The sequence below is a fragment of the Salvia splendens genome, chromosome 4, assembly GCF_004379255.2.
Source record: "Salvia splendens isolate huo1 chromosome 4, SspV2, whole genome shotgun sequence".
Classification (NCBI taxonomy): domain Eukaryota; kingdom Viridiplantae; phylum Streptophyta; class Magnoliopsida; order Lamiales; family Lamiaceae; genus Salvia; species Salvia splendens.
The window spans coordinates 32,169,573-32,187,811 of NC_056035.1; the positions used below are offsets into that span (position 1 = coordinate 32,169,573).

The 18,239-nt window shown below is 36.6% G+C and overlaps 4 protein-coding genes, 1 long non-coding RNA gene and 1 other non-coding gene across 7 annotated transcripts; 4 read left to right on the forward strand and 2 right to left on the reverse strand.

Moving 5' to 3' along the window:
- The first annotated feature begins 299 nt into the window (after positions 1-299).
- LOC121801618 lies at positions 300-3,344 on the forward strand. The gene is made up of 6 exons (XM_042201145.1): positions 300-733; positions 1,567-1,659; positions 1,986-2,219; positions 2,321-2,423; positions 2,500-2,729; positions 2,974-3,344. Exons 1-6 carry the CDS (start codon positions 447-449, stop codon positions 3,203-3,205), a joined length of 1,179 nt encoding a protein of 392 aa, XP_042057079.1. The 5' UTR covers positions 300-446; the 3' UTR covers positions 3,206-3,344.
- Positions 3,345-3,744: 400 nt separating this feature from the next.
- Positions 3,745-3,818, forward strand: TRNAC-GCA. Its single transcript has one exon. It is a non-coding gene; the product is annotated as a tRNA-Cys (tRNA).
- Positions 3,819-4,291: 473 nt separating this feature from the next.
- Positions 4,292-10,311, forward strand: LOC121799474 (DNA gyrase subunit B, chloroplastic/mitochondrial). Of its 2 annotated transcripts, XM_042198860.1 has the most exons (21): positions 4,292-4,573; positions 4,878-5,016; positions 5,119-5,199; positions 5,298-5,411; positions 5,701-5,757; positions 6,314-6,415; positions 6,518-6,668; positions 6,799-6,875; positions 7,004-7,114; positions 7,278-7,348; positions 7,567-7,708; positions 7,793-7,891; positions 7,977-8,105; positions 8,252-8,366; positions 8,519-8,586; positions 8,936-9,049; positions 9,168-9,284; positions 9,375-9,428; positions 9,543-9,648; positions 9,737-9,867; positions 10,015-10,311. In XM_042198860.1, exons 1-21 carry the CDS (start codon positions 4,398-4,400, stop codon positions 10,081-10,083), a joined length of 2,223 nt encoding a protein of 740 aa, XP_042054794.1. In that variant the 5' UTR covers positions 4,292-4,397; the 3' UTR covers positions 10,084-10,311. The 2 variants fall into 2 exon arrangements, with proteins under 2 accessions (XP_042054794.1, XP_042054795.1); XM_042198861.1 differs by lacking the exon at positions 4,292-4,573 and having other exon boundaries at positions 4,896-5,016; positions 5,099-5,199.
- Positions 10,312-10,547: 236 nt separating this feature from the next.
- Positions 10,548-12,473, reverse strand: LOC121799475 (50S ribosomal protein L18-like). Its single transcript, XM_042198862.1, has 2 exons — positions 12,326-12,473; positions 10,548-11,078 (listed from the first exon to the last, which is right to left on the reverse strand). The coding sequence occupies exon 2, from the start codon at positions 11,071-11,073 to the stop codon at positions 10,717-10,719; it is 357 nt and encodes a 118-aa protein (XP_042054796.1). The 5' UTR covers positions 11,074-11,078; positions 12,326-12,473; the 3' UTR covers positions 10,548-10,716.
- A 259-nt stretch (positions 12,474-12,732) lies between these two features.
- LOC121799477 lies at positions 12,733-15,240 on the forward strand. The gene is made up of 4 exons (XR_006050321.1): positions 12,733-12,813; positions 12,892-12,987; positions 14,796-14,923; positions 15,107-15,240. It is a non-coding gene; the product is annotated as an uncharacterized LOC121799477 (long non-coding RNA).
- Positions 12,894-16,284, reverse strand: LOC121799476 (sulfoquinovosidase-like). Its single transcript, XM_042198863.1, has 8 exons — positions 15,257-16,284; positions 15,041-15,173; positions 14,754-14,969; positions 14,442-14,597; positions 14,107-14,359; positions 13,650-14,029; positions 13,448-13,564; positions 12,894-13,379 (listed from the first exon to the last, which is right to left on the reverse strand). Exons 1-8 carry the CDS (start codon positions 16,171-16,173, stop codon positions 13,044-13,046), a joined length of 2,508 nt encoding a protein of 835 aa, XP_042054797.1. The 5' UTR covers positions 16,174-16,284; the 3' UTR covers positions 12,894-13,043.
- Between the last annotated feature and the right edge of the window lie 1,955 nt (positions 16,285-18,239).

Sequence of the window (18,239 nt, forward strand, 5' to 3'; positions counted from 1 at the left end):
AAAATCCGTAAAGCACAAGGCAGGGTTTTTTGGGATTTTGTTGAATTTCAAAATGTCATCATGACTTTGCTAATTCTAATAAGCAATTATCATTATTCTCAGTCTACCATAATGATAATTGATGATTAATTAGCTTATAATCCTAAATGAATTGATTGCTACTTTTATTATTGCCCTATTAAAATTTGCAACTTTATTTAAATTTTGAAGAAAACGTAGAAAGAAGGAAATGAGGCCAATAAAAGATCACTATGTATATTACAGATCCAATCCACTAGAATTTACATGTGTTATTAGTCAACCATTAAAAACGATTAAACAAATAGATAAAAAAAATATAGGCGAAGGATAAATAAATGAACTTTAAAGAAATGGAATGCAGAAAAATCTAAGCTTTATGCTCTCCGCCATCATAAACTGAACAAAAATTGGAGGGCTTGAGCTCGATGGCGATCCACCCAAAATCGAAATTAGCAAAGTCCAGATCTTCAATCTTCATTCTCACAGCTTCGATCGCGTGCATTGCAGTGTTGTACCTCGTGGCTTGTCTAGTTTCGGCGCCCGCCGGCATACAGAATATCGTGCCCCCAAATCGCCACACTTTGCACCAAAAGTACTTGTATTGGGGGAGCAGAATTGACTGCCCTGGAAAGCACTGCGATTCCTGCGAAGGTTTAGGTCACCAAGAGTCCAGCCTTAGGTGCGCCCTTGAGGAAGCATTGTTTCTCGGCAGGTACATGTTTGTGTGTTTCTTGTCGAGATTTAATCTGTTTGGGATTTGGATTTGTGGATTTCTTGTCAATTTTTGAGTTTATCATCTTTTGTTTCTCTTCATTAGTAATGGATAATTGCATTATTACAGCTCAGTAATGATTGCTGTGAATCTTGATTTTGGGGATTTTAGTAGTCACTTTCTTCATTAGTAATGGACAATTTTATTATTTCTACTTGGTTTGTGATATTATTTGCATACTACATTGGATAGACTGTGCTGTTGTTTTGGGGAAGTAATTATAGGTCTCTGTTCTTGCAAACTTTGAAAATTTGGCCTTGACATGTTCACTCATGGTTTCGATTTTGGTTTGCAACTTACGATTTTCTAACTATAGTGAAGTTCATATGGCCAATCCGGATATTTGAATTTTGCAGGCGATTGCTAATGAATTGTGCAATATATACTTACTAGATCTGGGGATACCTATAGGTGAACTAACATGGCTCCAGTTACTCTTTCTCTGTGAAAAAGAACCCTAGTTTCCTAATAATGCCCAGCAAAATTAATACTATGTTGATTTCCATCCCTATTTCTTTCGGGAACAACTGAGTTGAATGGTTGAAGTTGTTTCAGGATGCTCGTACTCATAGTATCTTATCTTACTTATTAGCTATTTAAGACATGAGAAGATCAGAGTCCATTTAGATCTGCATCTTGAGTTAAGGCCGTTTCATGTGTTATAGTATGTTTGATTGGGCTGATGACTTGCAGAGAATTGATACCCTTCTTGGCAGTATGGTGTGCTTTGGACTGACCATCTTCTCTATATTTTCCTTCTCCTCTTGTTGCAGGACCTTTGTAATGCCTTCCAGGTTGTGCATAAATCCAATACACAATAAGAAAGGAATTCTCCATCAAACTGACAATATGGCTTCTGAGGAAGGGTGAGTTTGCTTGTGCAGTTTAGAACACTCAGTGCCGGATCACAGAAGAATTAAATTATGATATTCTTGGTTGTTGACTAGTGTACTTAAGCCAGAATGTGCTCTTTTCGGGTTTTTGTGATGTTGAATCATGGTTTCGAAATAAATTCAGATAGTGTTTGATGTCCAAAACATATACAGAATTAGGGAACATTAGACATTTCAGAAATTGTCAAAATATTTGATTATTCTAGAATGTACACTTTTTTTTTTTGCTTCGAGTTCTTTGCAGTAGCTACATACTTGTACATTTTTTTGTTTAACAATGTAAGAAATCTTCTTTTCAGGTGGGCAGCTAACTCCTGTGCTATGGATTCTCTGTATGATCTTGATTTCATGTCCAACACGGTGCCTGTGATTTTAGATAATTCAAAGACATGGCACCATGTCCTTACTACAAGCATGAAACTGGGATCCAGAGGGATAGCGCATGTGGAAGGGATTAGTCGAACTGATCTCCAACACAAAAAAATTTATTCAAATCTTTTACTCATAAATCGAACTGCCAGTCCTCTCTCATGGTAGGTAACCGTTACTAATGATCCAGCTACTCTTCCTTCTTACTATTAGTTTTTGAATCTCGATAACTTTTGTGTAGGTATTAATCATGGTAGTCATTCAGGTTCATGGAATGCAAGGATCGAAACAACCGCAGTTCTATTATGTTGCCGTATTCCTTTCTTCCATCTATGGCTGCAAAGAAGCTACGAGATGCTGCGGAAAAGGTGATCCACTGCAATTAGCTGATTTTCTCTCTCTTAAGTAAATATCTGCTATAATAAAAAATGCTGCTGAAACCAGATAAAGGCACATCTTGGAGATTATGATGCTATCCATGTCCGGCGTGGTGATAAAATAAAAACTAGGAAGGACAGATTTGGGGTTGAACGAACCCTACACCCTCATCTTGACAGAGATACGCGTCCTGAGTTCATTCTTTGTAGAATTTCCAAATGGGTTCCCCCAGGTAGAACTCTCTTCATTGCATCCAATGAGAGGACTCCCGGATTCTTTTCACCTTTATCTGCGAGGTACTTATATCTCAGTTACTTATATACTCCGTATTAATTTCTACAACATGAATACAGTCACTCAAAACTCAAATCAATCTATAATTTGGGGCCCAAGATGTCCCTTCAAGGCAAAAATACTTATGTTTGGTGATTGGGCCCTAATCACTGAATGATGAACTCTAATCAAGAATGAGTTCTATTAATCTCATTAGCATAGCAGAGATGCATTTTAGCTACTCTTTATATCCTAGTCTATTTGCAGGTACAAATTGGCCTATTCATCAAATTACAGCAGTGTTTTGGATCCCATTATTGAGAACAATTACCAACTGTTCATGGTGGAGAGGCTTATTATGATGGGAGCCAGAAAGTTCATTCGAACAAACAAGGAAGACGACACGGATCTCAGTCTGACAGATGATCCCAAAAAGAACACCAAAATATGGCAAATACCTGTTTATAGCTGGGAGAGAGGGGAAGGAGAGAACTGCTGACCATAATTCTCAAATTTTTTGTCACTCTTTGTTATTTCAAGAATGTTTGTGGTGTTAATTTTTTTCATTATTTTGTTGATACTTGGAAACTATTTGAAAAATGTTAGTATTCTGTATCTATAAATTTTGGTTCCTGTAATTTATATTCTGGTCCACTTACGGATACAATTTCAGTCATGACATAGCATATTATAAGCTAAATGAGCTAATTTAGCTTATATATACTGCGTGTGAACCAATATTGAAATATGTTTTCATGTTAATTTATTTACTAACTCATTAGCGTTAAATTTTCAAGCAACCAAGGTCAGTTTGCAGTAGGATATAAATTGTAACCATCAAAAGATACATGATACTTTGTAAGTACTATAATAAAAAAAAAAAAACGGTGTATGTATTTAGAAGTATCAAAAGTAAAATTGTTCTTCTCAAAGGATATAATACTTGATTAATTGAAACCAAATAGCAAAGTTACAGAACACAGCCTGAATGGTAATGACAGTAGCCTTTATCGAAATATAATTGAATCGCAAAGTAAACAGTCCATAGCTCAGTGGTAGAGCAATTGACTGCAGAACAATAGGTCACCGGTTCGAACCCGGTTGGGCCCTGTGTGTTGGTTGTGTGGTTTTTACATCTTTTTTAAAAAGTCTTAATCTAATAATAACTTCTCTTATTAGTTTATTTCTTATCTGACAATAATTAATAGTTCACCCTCCCTCCCCATTACAAGTCTACTTTGTCATTTTCGATGCCTCTTAATAAATACAATAGTTAATTTGAAGAACAGAATACTAAATATTGGAAGCAGCCATAACTTGTTTGTAGCATGTGAAAAACAGTAGTGAATTTAATACTAACATATCTGTAAATTATAAGAAGATGAAAGAAAGAACAGTCATATACTAATATGTTGTTGTACAAAAATGCAAATTCATACCTGCGATGCGAATCATATGCCTATCTATATTTTACCATTTAGCTTGAAAAACATGAGTGTGTTCTCTTAAGCAGACAACTATATCTATATTTTTTACCGTTAAAATAGCTAATTTTCCAATAAATACAATTTCAAGGATTTAATTTTTTAGGAACATAAAGAAAAAAAGAAAAAGGAGCCTCATCCCTTTCCGTAAAACCCTGAACCCCAAACCTGAATTTCGAAACAAGAACACCGTCACATATTTTATGAATGGCCCTTCTTCTCAATCTCAAGCCTACTATTACTTCGCTTAAACGCATGGCCTCTCGTTTTAATGCCCTTTCTCCTTCTTCTCTTAATTACTTTCATTCCCGCTCCCGCTCCACTCTCGCTCTACCCTCTTCTATCTCTCTCCCTTCGCCCCCTTTCATATTTCTTACCACCGGGTAATTATTTGTGTTGCCTTTTCCTTTTATGCTCGGTTTTGTATAAATTGTTATGCTTGTATTGCCTTTCAAGTGTCATTTCCTTTCATCCGTGAGTTTTACTTGAAATAGATTAGTAATTTAGTGGTGGATTAACAGTATTTTCTCAATATTTATTTTGGGCTACTGTAATGAAAAGTGTTTCGCTGAGTTTAGCCAAGTTTGGACTGATAACTCATTCATCTAATTGAAAGTGAGAACCTTTTCATGTTATTTGTTTCTTGCATTCATAAGTGTAAATATTTGTTTTTGTTTTTTTGGTTAGTGCTGCATTGAAAAAGTTATCTAGCAGCTATACACCATGTCATGCTGTGGTTCCGAGAGCATTTATGTCATCAAGCATCAGCTTCGAGGCTGTTCGTGAGAGTAAAGCCTCAAAAGAATATGGTTCGGATCAGATTCAGGTGAACTGCTTGCCTTGATGAACATGTAATAACTGAACAGTCTTGCTGTACGGTTCGGTTTGAAATTTCTGTTTCCCGGTAGCAATCATGATGTTCTCTTAGGTACTGGAAGGGTTAGACCCTGTAAGGAAGCGACCGGGCATGTACATTGGAAGCACAGGCTCTCGCGGCCTTCATCATCTGGTTTGTTCTTTTTTTTCTTGCTGGTTTTCATGTTTCTGATGCAAAGGAAGTTCGTTATACTGTTACTTACTCTGTTGTTGTTGATGCTTTCTTTGAAGGTTTATGAAATCTTGGATAATGCTATTGACGAGGCACAAGCAGGATTTGCTTCTAAGATTGATGTCATTTTGCTTGCAGACAATTCAGTGTGCATCACTGACAATGGACGAGGGGTATGTGCCTGATTTTATGCTGATTGAAGTATAATTGTATGCATAAGTGAAAATATATTGTTTTAAAACACCATTACCTCGAACTGTGTTACAAAATTTTGGTCATATAACATAACAATGAAGAATATTGCAGACTGAGGTTGTCATATATTGAATTGTGCAATGTACATTATATCTAGCTGCTCACTGTTGAATTTGTTTTGAGGCGTTCTATGAGAATGCTACTTATGCGTGCTGCTTGTTGATTCATATAAGAGTATATTTTAGTCTACTTATTTTTGCATTACAGATCCCAACGGACATGCATCCAGCCACAAAAAAGTCTTCTTTGGAGACTGTCTTGACGGTATGCTTTTGTTTTTTCATATCATTATCAGTTATGAATTGCTTAGAATATCTTGCAGCAGCTCATTTTCCTAATATTAGAAAAATTAATAGGATAAAGAAAAACAGTTATAGAAACAGCATAACTCAGGATTTTCTTGGATTCGACCCAGTGGATTAGATGGAAAAAATGTTCTCTTTGGAAACTCTTGGTCTGAAGAATGATTATACAGATTTTTCATGACTCTTCACTATTCGAAGCATGCCAAACCAAATTTGATATTGCAGATCACAAAGTAGAACACCAAAGAAGGAAGCACAGTTGTTTAGACCAGTCACTTAAGCCTTGTTTGGCCTGGCTTATAAATCCCTGTAGTAGTTGACCAAAAATGAACTTTGAGGTGTAAATCTTTACAGATACAGCATGCTATTTTGGTTTGGATTTCTGTGCTGATTAGTTTAGTTTACCCTTACATGCATATTTGATTCATATTTTCTGATGATAAACTAAATTGTGGAATTCCCCCTTGAATGTCTGAGTTGTGCAGATAATTGACGCTCTTAATACATAATTGCAGGTTTTGCATGCTGGTGGCAAGTTTGGTAGTGCCAGTAGTGGTTATAGTGTATCTGGGGGACTACATGGTGTTGGTTTATCAGTTGTCAATGCGTTGTCAGAGGTATCAATTCTGATGTTTTTGCTGCTCATGACGTCTCTTTTTTATTTAACTATCACAATATTAACCGCATCGATATCAATCCTTCTATCTGCTTGTGTCCAGGCCCTTGAAGTGACAGTATGGCGTAATGGTAAGGAGTTTAAGCAGAAATATTGCCGTGGGAAGCCTATGGCAAAATTGATCTCCCGTGAGCTTCCGGCTGATATGAAGGACCAGAGAGGGACTCGTATACAATTTTGGCCAGACAAAGAAGGTCAATCTTTTTCTATATTATTTTTAGTTTATTTGTGTTCGAGGATTTGGTAAAATTCTTTGAATGAATTCAACAAAGCTTCCTGAAATTTTTGGCTACAACACAATAACCAGCTTTTCTTTTACTACAGTATTTACGACAGAAATTGAGTTTGACTACAACACAATATCTAGCAGAATCAGGGAGCTTGCTTTTCTAAATCCTGAGGTAGATATTATCTTTCACATCTGCTCTCGGTTGTGGATTTCTTAACATTTTCATCGTGAATCCGATATGGGACGGGGCATATTCATATAATTAGCCAATTCTTAACGATTTATTTTTTCAATTGTTAGGTTACAATTGCTCTTGAGAAACAGGATGTGGACCCAGAGAAGACGCTGCATAATGTGTACAGCTATGCTGGAGGGTTAATTGAATATGTGAAATGGCTTAATACAGATAAGGTATGCTTGACTTCTATGGCTATAGTTTTGTGTTTGACTGGCGGTGTAACTAATGCAAAGTGTTCCATAATCTTCATTTCATTTATCTTTAAATCATGTAGCATATGATTTAATATTTTTCTGCTACCTTTTGTAAGATATGCCTTACATATTTCTGGTCCAGAAACCTTTGCATGAAGTTGTGGGATTCAGAAAAGAAATAGAGGGAGTCTCAATTGATATTGCACTCCAATGGTAATAGTTCTAAGTTTCCTTTTTCCTAAATGTAATATTCCTTTTCTTTTGCTTCAACCTTCTTGCCGCTTCTCTATGGTACCAGTTGTTGTTTTATTGAATTTGCTTCGCTTGTGATGTCTTGCTAATGACAAGGAACAATAATGTCGAGTGAAGAAGGATGTGATGTACCTGTTTTTGTTTGGGAAGTTAATTACGCTTAGTTGATCTACGTACAGGTGTTCGGATTCTTATTCAGATACATTGTTAGGATATGCTAACAGCATTAGAACAGTTGATGGCGGTACTCACATTGATGGTGTCAAAGCTTCATTAACTAGAACCCTCAACAATCTTGCAAAGAAGTCTAAAGTCATTAAGGTATCATATATTAGCTTTAATAACGTCGGCTAGTTTCTATTACAATTGATATATTTGCTCAAAAGACTCTATTTCATTCTACAGGAAAAAGATATTACTTTAAGTGGCGAACATGTAAGAGAGGGCCTGACTTGTGTGATTTCTGTGAAAATTCCTAACCCAGAATTTGAAGGACAAACAAAGGTATGTTGTTTTCACATACATATTAATGCTTAAACCATTTTGTAGTAGAAGCTTGTCTTATATTTTAATCCTTTTCTTCCGAAAGACGAGATTAGGAAACCCAGAGGTGAGGAAGATTGTTGATCAATCTATTCTGGAGTATCTTACTGAGTACCTGGAGTTGCATCCTGATGTCCTTGATGCTATTCTATCGAAGTCCCTCAATGCTCTGAAGGTATATTCAGCATCATCTGTTCTGTAGTATCTAATGCATCTATCTAAGCTGTTACTATGATTTCTCACCAAGTGACCTTTTTCTTTCTTTGGTTTCTTCTTCATTCTCTTTTTCTACATTAACTTGTACTAAGACCTGTTTTTTAGGCAGCATTAGCGGCAAAGAGGGCCAGAGAACTGGTGAGACAAAAGGGTGTCTTAAAATCATCATCCCTTCCGGGAAAGCTTGCTGATTGTTCAGCTACTGATCCTGCAGAAGCTGGTATGGTTATATCCTTTTTGTTATGTACTACACCAGGAATGATGATGATTAAGAAATAAAGAAAATAAGTTAATATTTTTATGCATTTCTTTGTGTAATTTATGAGTCTGCCCTTTTGGAAAAGAACAATAATTGATTTCCAAAAAATTCAGAGATATTCATAGTCGAAGGAGATTCAGCTGGTGGCAGTGCTAAACAAGGTCGTGACCGCCGATTTCAGGTGATAGCAAATTCCTTTTTTTAAAATCTGCAACTGCTTGCCTTCATTTCCTGCAAAAAGAAAAGAGTAATATTTATGTACAAGAGCTTGCATTTCAACGCCTGTCAGTCTTGTTTATTTATTGCTTCTCCATCACATTTTGAGCTGAATGTCATCTGGACTCTGAAATATTAATAATACTAGCAGATAATGTATTATAAGGAAGAAGTATCTGTGATTCTAATCTATGTTCAAAAGGAATAACCAAATATCATGGTCGTGTGGATTGCTGGACTATTCTAAAAATGCCCTGTTAGCTTTTTTCCCTAAGATAGCAAATGGAATTTTGAAACATTTTGGTATGTTGCAGGCAGTGCTACCTCTACGAGGTAAAATTTTGAACATTGAACGCAAAGACGAAGCTTCCATGTACAAAAATGAGGAGATTCAAAACCTAATTCTTGGTTTGGGACTTGGAGTAAAGGTGCTAGTCTTTAAAATGCTATTTGTATCTTGCTTTCTGTTATTCTATATCTGATGGCGAGGCCACTTCTTTACCTCTATCTGATGGCGAGATGACTTCTTTACTTCTGTACTATCAGGGTGATGATTTTCGGAAGGATGCGCTCCGTTATCACAAAATTATAATATTAACAGATGCTGACGTAGATGGTGCTCACATAAGGACACTGCTCTTAACCTTCTTCTTTAGGTATCAGGTATGTAATGGAGGGTTGTAAGACTGAGACACCTGATGTTTTGTTGATCTTGTTGCTGATTTATTTTTGGTTGGATTTGACTGCCTGCAGAGAGCTTTGTTTGATGAAGGTTGCATCTACGTCGGTGTTCCTCCTCTATATAAGGTATCTCGAAGATGATTCCTGATGAGGAACATTCCTCTGAATTTGGATACAAAAAGGAGCAGCTTCTTTCCCATAAGTTTGATCAGGTTTTGATATTTCTGTGTCGACATTCAGGTTGAGAGGGGGAAGCAAGCACACTACTGTTATGATGAAACAGAACTCAGAAAACTTCAGAGCTCACTTCCTGCAAATGCATCATACAACATTCAGAGATTTAAAGGTAGCTGATCATTCCACTTTTTTGTCGATAACATTGTTATTTGTTCGCCAAGGAGGTTCTCAATGATACATTGGCTACACATTATCAGGTCTTGGGGAGATGATGCCTTTACAACTGTGGGAAACAACCTTGAATCCCGAGACTAGACTTCTGAAGCAATTAAGAGTAGAGGATGTGGCAGAGGCCAACGTTGTCTTTTCGTCTCTCATGGGATCTCGAGTAAGTCAATCATGAATGGATATATTTCTACTCTCTGTTTCCTCCCAAAAACAGTTGGTATTCTAAGCTTGTTGAGAGACTGCAAATTAGACCACATCTTTGTCAATCTTTAGGTCCATGTTTTTGATGTAGTGCCTTGTTTTTTAGGTTGATTTCAGGAAAGAACTCATTCAGAACTCAGCCAATGCTGTCAATCTTGGTCATCTCGATATATAAATGCGATGTCGCGGATTTGTAGGACATTTCGATCGTGAGTGCAATTTGGGGATTTTGCAGCAAGGACGCTTGGCTGATTCATCTCAATTCCTGTTTTTTTTGTAAAATACCAGCAAAATATCCCTACCATATAAAATTATTTCTTGGCATATAAATTGGTTGTACCTTTTATTCAATTGATTGAAAATGGTGCTGCTTTTTTAATCTAAAAATTTTCGAATTAGATCAGAATCAGCCTAGTGTTTGACGGGTAGTAATTGCAGCCGCAGAGTTGGCTCATTTCTTGATTTATTCATTCAACAAAACAAAATTGACCAAACACATATTTATGTTTTTAACTTCTATTGTAAAGTTTCTATACAAATCTGAATGTTTACTTACAGGTAACAGCATTTCTTGATAGTTGATATAGTACGAAGCAAAGCAACTTGTGATTGTAACAATTAACCATTTAATCTGCAACCTTAACAATGAAACTGGCAATGCTTATTTAAGACATTCAATTGTAGAACCAGAAATATTCAAAATGCAAGAACTAAGTGATTCTAGAGCATGGTGATAACTCAAATACATCTAGTCTTAAGATTCCGAACCATCATCAGATGCAAGATAAACAAAAATCCAACATCGGATTCATATCAGTTCCACCCCTGCATTTGTTAATTGATCAATTACGGCTTTCACCTTGCCATGGTATTTTTGATCTCTGTTGTAGAACACTGTAACAGCTGGTATGTTTCTGGCCTGCAGCCGTTGTGCGAGTATCAGGCCAATCTTTGCAGCAGCAGCAACATCTCTAGTGCTCTCTTTCTCCTTCTCCATGGCCAACCTTAGGGCTTTCTCTTGCGTGCTAGCAGCAGCAGCCACTGTTGCTGTCGGTGTGTGGACAACTTGTGCGTTCACATACTTATTGGTGAAGTGCATCCTTAGGACGTACGGTTTGAGAAACTTCGTTACTCTTTCAGCCCTTACTGGAGGAGGGACAACCATTTTTGCTACAGAAAAATACGAACAACAGTTAAACATGTGGTAAGCTCATTGGCTGAACTAGAATGCCACTTTCTTTAAAATACTAAATCGTTTTATCATCTCTAATCACAAATCATTGGATAGAATCTGGGTTCTAATCTATCTGATGCTTGCATCTAAGCATCTCCATCATTGAAAAAGTAATCAATACATAAAAATAGTTTGGGTTGATGAACGAACATGTTAGTGTGTCCCTCTCTTGCACTTTATTTTCTCTAATAGTGCATCCCTCTGATATCTTAAATATCTCAACAATGAAGACTGATTTTAATACAGCAGACAAATCAATGGAAAGCATGTAACTGATGGTTAGTAAAATCCCGTGACTAATAGGTGGGATGGGATCATTTAGGACACGGATAAATGTTTTGTTAAAAGAAACAAATTCCGAATTAACCATGGATCATACTTTTCCAAATTTTGAAGGTCTAAAATCTAAAGCAAGTGAAAAGTGATTCAGAAAAAGCAATCTTCATTCAACATAACATATAGCATCACACACGTTCAAATCGCAAGGGACACCGGCAGGTAACCAACCCCTAATAGGCTAATAGCATAATCGTATTGTGAGTAACATTAAGAACAGGCAAAAATCACATTCATATTCCAGAAGAGAGATAAACAGTGACCCACAAGTGAATGTAATTCTCTTAGAAAACATCAACAAGAAATCTTATCAAGAAACAATCACATAGATATGCACCTATGAACTGCATTGGCATCTGATTGCGCAATCACCACACACGGATAAAACTATAACAAATAATTACAGACTTAAGCATCAAACACGCCCCCAATTATCACCGTCACAACTACATTTTCAATGACAGATTCCATCAACAATGTGTAAAAATTAGTACTGCTAGGGAAATGGATATCTGAATGCTTAACCAAAAATTCAATTAGCATAAATATGCTAAACTGAACTTAGTATCTAACTCTAATCACAATAGTAGCCTGTCTACAATATTTCAGCAGCTAGGTTAAAAGCACCATTACTTATACGAACATTTTGCAATTATACGAAACCCCAATACTAAAAAGTTGGAAAATTTATGAGTCCCAGAAGATACATAGAGCTAAATCAGAAACCCCTTGAGAAAAATACCACGCACATTAGCCACCGTTTCAGGATTCAGAAAAGCGAATTCACAGCCACGAGGAATAAATATAAGGAAATAAATATAACTGAAAAAACAATGGGATTGCATACCGGAGAAATGAGTGAAACTGTTGCAGAGAGCGGCGGCGAGAGAGCTATGGAAAAATAACGGAATGTATGAAGTTTATTTCTTTCTATATTGTTTTTATTTTTCAATTGGGCGAGGCATTTTTATTTTCGACGAAAAGTCATTTTAAAAAAATAATAATCAAATTGGTTTTAATATACAATTATGTATAAAAATATCATTTGGGAGTAGTCATAAAGTTTATTCTATTTAGCTTAAATTAATATAGGTTGTTGATTTAGATTTGTTTTTAAGGACTCAAACTAGAAATAACCAAAGATTAAGGGAGTGTAAAATAAATTGGGGAGAGAGGGAATATCCCCTCACAAGTATTCGAATAAGCTGCTATTTAGACTAGAACAAGAACTAGAAAATCATATGGATATTTAACAACATAGACAATTTTACTTCACATCTTAACCAAGCACAAATCAAAATCTTCCATCTTTACAAGCAGGTGCCTTGCATAAAAGTGAGTTCTTCTCATTTCACTTCATTAATTGTCACTGTTATGTACTAAAACTGAATCAAGTTTGATTTTTTAAAGCAGACTTGAACAACAAAGAAGAATCTTGCTTGAGAGGAACCATGATCTTTTTTTGGAGGGAAGTGATGCTATTTACACTTTAAAAATACTAATAACATGGTAAAATGAAAAATAATTTTCCATCCTAACTATTAGTGCAAAGAATCTGTTGTATATCACAAGATGTTGTAGTCTTTAAGGTTTTGTAGAAACATTTCTCCGATTTGGGATCCATCCTTGACAAAAATGGCTGGATATCCTAATGGAGTTTCCACCCAAGTTTCAAAACCTTGTTTGTGATGTAGTTTTCCTGTCCAAACATGCTTCCACACATGACTCTCCCCTTGTGGGAAATACACCTTAACAACCTCCTTGCCTTTGTCGAGGACCGGCGCCACTAGGATCTCTGAGCCCACTAGAAACTGCTCGTATCTTAGCTTGTGAGCATGCTCGTCTTTCGGGTAGTGAAGGAAGAGGTGGCGACACACGGGATGCCCCTTTTCCGACGCTTCCTGCATAATAAACATTCAAAATTAGCTTTTGCTCTCTTAATTTGTGGGAGCTGTAGATTTAAAGATACCTTTACTAGCTGCAGCCTGTAAAACTTCCATGCTTTGTATATCTTTGCAAATCTTGAGAAATGAGAGAGAGTTTTTTGGTTGGAGTAGAACTGACTATTGCAGGATGGCTTGTTTCCCTAGATCCAAAATGCCAAACACATGAGTATCATATCATAAAAGTGGTGGTATTGAGCGTTTGTTGTGTGTTAAAATTTCACTCACTTCATGTGTACGGAAGACAGTGGTGAACGCGTTGAGCTCCATCCAACGGAGCAGAAGCTCCTCGCTCCGTTGGTACTTGAAAAACGGCAAGCTGACAGCACAGTAGCCACCAATGTCACTATGGTTAAATGCATAGCCAGATATCCCACTGCTTAACAAGCCTACAACTGCACTTTTTATCCCATCATTTGCTTGCCAGCTCACCATTTGATCCCCTTCCCAGAATAGGCTAGCCCACTTCGGGCTATCTCGAAAGCCAGCCCTCATGAAGAAAACCAAAGACTCGCCTGGTCGGCTGCTTTCCCATTCCTCCACAAATTCCCTATTCACCCTAGCCCAGATCTCCGGATACCTGTTGTGGGCAGTGATGGGATCTTCACCTACAGTTCATTTGATCTTTTAGTCATATTTGTTATAGGTAAAAAAGCATTTGATGTCATTACACATTTACACCAACCTGAGTAGAGGCAAGCGTCTACTGGAAGGCCTTCGCCAAAATCAGCCATCCAACCCCGGACTCCATCATCCACCATTTCTTGCAAGATCTGCTTGAACCAAGCTGCTGCTTTCGGGTGCGTGAAGTCTAACATCCCAACATCGAAAGCTGTGTTTGGAACCATGTATGGTCCTCCATTTTTGTCTTTCACTAAGATATCCAACTTCTTGGCTTCCTCAAAGAGGTGCCTTCCCACATTTTTCTTCTCATCCATCTGCATTGATGAATGGTGAGTGTGACTGTCGTCAAACACGAATTAAGCTACAATCTCTAATCAACTACTGCTCACTACTTACTGGAGCTAGACAAGGATTGCAGTATGTCATCACTTTGATTTTCTGAGCACTAAGCTCTTCAATCATCTGTCTCCAACCCGAATACCGAGTTGAATCCACTTCCCAATTCCACCATAGTTGTGACCCGATAACTGTATTCCTCTGTCCCACCCAATCCTACACAACAAGCTGTAAATGAGAATCACAGACATCTCCTAAAACACTCGAAACTTCATAGATTGATTCTATGTTCAAGCACACACAGAATAATATGATATAAATCAATGTATGTCATTGTTTGTCTACTTTGTGAAGGGAAATGCAATTTTCAACCTGCAACCAAAATGCTGATATTGGTGTCTCCATGGCTTGCAGCTGATCCCAGATATCACGAACCACATCCGTGCCTCCTTGCAAGCCCACCACAGCGCCCGATATTATCCACTCGGGAAGCTCTTGGGGTCTCCCGATGGTTTCCGTGAAGCGCTCAATGAGTTCAAGCGGTGAGTTTCCATTCAAGATTCTACCTTCAAGCATGTCTCCATACATCTGCAGAAAATTAAAGGTTCAAGTTTTTTTAAAGTTATCATAGCTTGATTATTGAGACAATCAGAAATCACCTGTATCTGGACTAATTCATCATTTGTTAGATCAAAAACTGAGTAGTTATATCCTTCAAGATACAGTGATCTCATCTTTGAAGTGATGTAAAAAGGTGAAGGAGCATAAGTTGTGATCTCATCACCTCCTGCCCTGCACTTGAACAACAGACAAGTTTATGAATTATGATCATAATCATCATTCAAAAATTCAATCTTTTTTTTCCCCATCTTCACCTGTAGCTAACCAAATTAGCAGCAAAAGTGATAGGCTGATCCCCTCTCCCAATCCCTTGTTCTTGAACCAACATTGGCACCCTCTTCCCCTTCAAATCCATGTGAGAGAACTGCTCCCCAAAGCCATAGAATCTCTCACTCCTCTCACTAGAATAAGTGAGGAAAATCCTATTCAAATCAAGACATGGTGCCTTCTTCATCACCATATTCTCCTCTTCTTGAGGAAACGCAACAACCACCCTCTTCCTCAAGAAATAGCCAGACCATCCAACTCTAAGCCTCCGGATTCTACCCAGCTTTCGAGCAAAGCCTCTGTATCCATAGCTTCTTGCAGAGAATGCCTTCTCCCTCACCGAATTCGGCCTCCCAAATCTCACTTGAAATCCCACTTGATCACTGCTTTTCTGATCAAACACCATCCAATACTTAGCATATGCACCCAACTTCTTCTCAACCACCTCCAAACTCCCACTATCCACACTCCCTCTCTTGCCACTAAACACCCTCCCTTTGATCAGCAGAGCAGGTTCTTCAAGATCAGATTTTTGAATGAGTCTGATCTCATCGACAGTCTGATGATTGCACACAAGGCGGATGTTGGTGTCTTTGACAAGGAATGATCCCCTGCTCTCTTGGACCTCTGTGTCGGCGGCGGCGGCAGAGACGAAGGCCCGGCCCGGGACAGTGGACCATATCGATCTTGAGAGGTTGGGCTTGCGGCAAAGTGAGAGAGACCCGCCATTGCTGGACGACCAATTGAGCTGGAAATCATGGCCTATGTCGTAGACTTGGTGCGGGGGGAGTGTTTTTGGATCGAAAACTAGGCTCCCTTGGATTAAAGGTAGAGTCTTTGGGTTGGAGGGGAAAGGGTTGTTGATGTGTTTATGATGTTTCTTGCTTGTTTTGAATGATGTCATGGTTTCATGGAATATTTTTTCTTTACATTATACAGCTCTTGTATATATACTACTGCTATATTTGTCTGGTTTCTTGGGTGAAATTTCTTTTGTTAGTTCTATTTGTTTTGAAGAGGAAGATGCAGTTGCAGAAATATGACACGTATGCGTTATTTTGACTCTATTCTCTCAAGTTTCTTAATCCCTCCTTCCTTGATGATTCTTTTTAGAATGTTATGGGATTTATGCTAATTTTAAAGTGTTTAAAAATGGAAAGATAAAATTATTGGATGTTTAAAAGTACGAGAGATATGAAGAAAATAATAAAGATAAAAGATTATAGTATTTAAAAGCAGGAGAGATAAAAGGTTGTTGAGTGTTTAAAAATTAGAGTGATGAATAAAGAACAAGGGAAAAGATAATTCAGTATTTTAAATATTCTTATATAAGAAAAAAGGATTTGTATTTGTTTAGTATTTGACTTTGTAAATGTGTGTAACGAGAAGGGAAGAAAGTCGAAGATTGAGGATTGGAAAACCTAAGATGGGAGAGAAGGGTATGAATACGGATACTTTTTTTTTCTGATTTTTGTCCAAAAAGGAATAATTCAAATTCAAGATTCAATTTTTGGTTGCTCTTCCTTTAAGCAAAGTTTGACTATTACATCTACAGTGTAGGATAGGATGATGACAATACTATTGTAGAGTTGAATGTAGACGAGTTTCTAGAAAGATACAATTCCTTATGCATTAAGACGTAAATAAGACCAAGAAATTATTTCATCCTAAATTCTAACATTATTGGAAATAACATCAATTGATCATTTCTAACTTTAGTAATAATAGTAACTATTCTTCCCCTTTCACAAATGGGTAGTGTTCAGAAGAGTACAAATGTCAAATAGTGAATAATTTAGATTTATGTCGAAATTTGTCTGAGTTCAGAGATTGGGTTTCTTAGAATGTATCTGCCCTTTTATATGCGTCAGATGCTTGCGCATTGCAACTCTCCAGATTCATTGGAGCTAAATATATATACTAACTCAAATTACGAATTTGTGTTAATTTTTTTACCAGTCACATAAAGTTTGAAATTTGAATTCAAAATCCAAATTTTCAATTTTTGCACTTCTCTTCTAACAAAATTTTACTGCGCTTACAAAATTTGGATTTTTGCACTTCTCTTCTAACAAAATTTTACTGCGCTTACAAGTTGCATGCATGTAGTGTTGTTTTGATTTATGATATTCAAAAAAAAAGAAAACTCTAACATTACACACCGTCGTTTCATCTCCCTCTTTAACTCTCTCTAAATCATGCAATTCCCTTCTATCAATTTTCACTAGGAATCAAGGACAGAACCAGAAATTCGAATAAGCCGGTGCTGAAATTTGAATAATATTAAAATATTTAATTTTATATATAATATAATATTTTTTTATGAAATCTTATAGTATGATCATCGTAATGAAAAAAAATCAATAAATCTATATTCTCAACTTCAGACAAATCATAAATCATACATTATATCTCAAATCTGGCTCTAATTAATTCCCAAATAAATAAAAACAAATTACTCCGTCTAATTCATATATCAATATCATAATTTCTAAAATTATAATTTTGAATCAAATAAATTACTATTAAAGTACAAAGCCTTAATTTATTATAAGTAAACAACTTCTCTAATTATATTAAAATTTTGCAGATACTCTAATTAAATTTTATTAAAATATTAGTGGGTTGGTAAATAAAAGCAATTATTTCATTAAATAGAAAGAAGGAAGTAGGAAATACTCCTACTAAGCAATTATTTCATTTAAATAAAAAGGAGTAATTAGTAGGAGTACTCGTTATTACACAGAAGGCAATAAATAGTAGCAATTTAATTTGAGTAAAAATAAATAGAAAATCTTGTTGATTTGTTAAAAGGGATAAAGTCGGTTAGTAGCCTATAGATATGCCTTTAAAGAGTAAAATTTTCTGTCTCTTCTTCCTTCTTATATTCTCATCTCATTCATACACTCACACATTTACAGTCAAACTTTCTTGCTCCGGGCGACGGGTAACCATGGCTGGGGTGTTTCC

Coding starts and splice junctions, on each gene's coding strand:
- LOC121801618 (XM_042201145.1), top strand. CDS start 447: ATGGCGATCCACCCAAAATCGAAATTAGCAAAGTCCAGATCTTCAATC. Junction 1,660..1,985: donor AATATGGCTTCTGAGGAAGG/GTGAGTTTGCTT, acceptor TCTTCTTTTCAG/GTGGGCAGCTAACTCCTGTG. Junction 2,424..2,499: donor TACGAGATGCTGCGGAAAAG/GTGATCCACTGC, acceptor TGCTGAAACCAG/ATAAAGGCACATCTTGGAGA.
- LOC121799474 (XM_042198860.1), top strand. CDS start 4,398: ATGGCCCTTCTTCTCAATCTCAAGCCTACTATTACTTCGCTTAAACGC. Junction 5,412..5,700: donor TCACTGACAATGGACGAGGG/GTATGTGCCTGA, acceptor TTTGCATTACAG/ATCCCAACGGACATGCATCC. Junction 6,416..6,517: donor TTGTCAATGCGTTGTCAGAG/GTATCAATTCTG, acceptor GCTTGTGTCCAG/GCCCTTGAAGTGACAGTATG.
- LOC121799476 (XM_042198863.1), bottom strand. CDS start 16,173: ATGACATCATTCAAAACAAGCAAGAAACATCATAAACACATCAACAAC. Junction 15,174..15,256: donor GCTAATTTGGTTAGCTACAG/GTGAAGATGGGG, acceptor GTTCAAGTGCAG/GGCAGGAGGTGATGAGATCA. Junction 13,565..13,649: donor CTGTCTTCCGTACACATGAA/GTGAGTGAAATT, acceptor TTTTGGATCTAG/GGAAACAAGCCATCCTGCAA.
- LOC121799475 (XM_042198862.1), bottom strand. CDS start 11,073: ATGGTTGTCCCTCCTCCAGTAAGGGCTGAAAGAGTAACGAAGTTTCTC.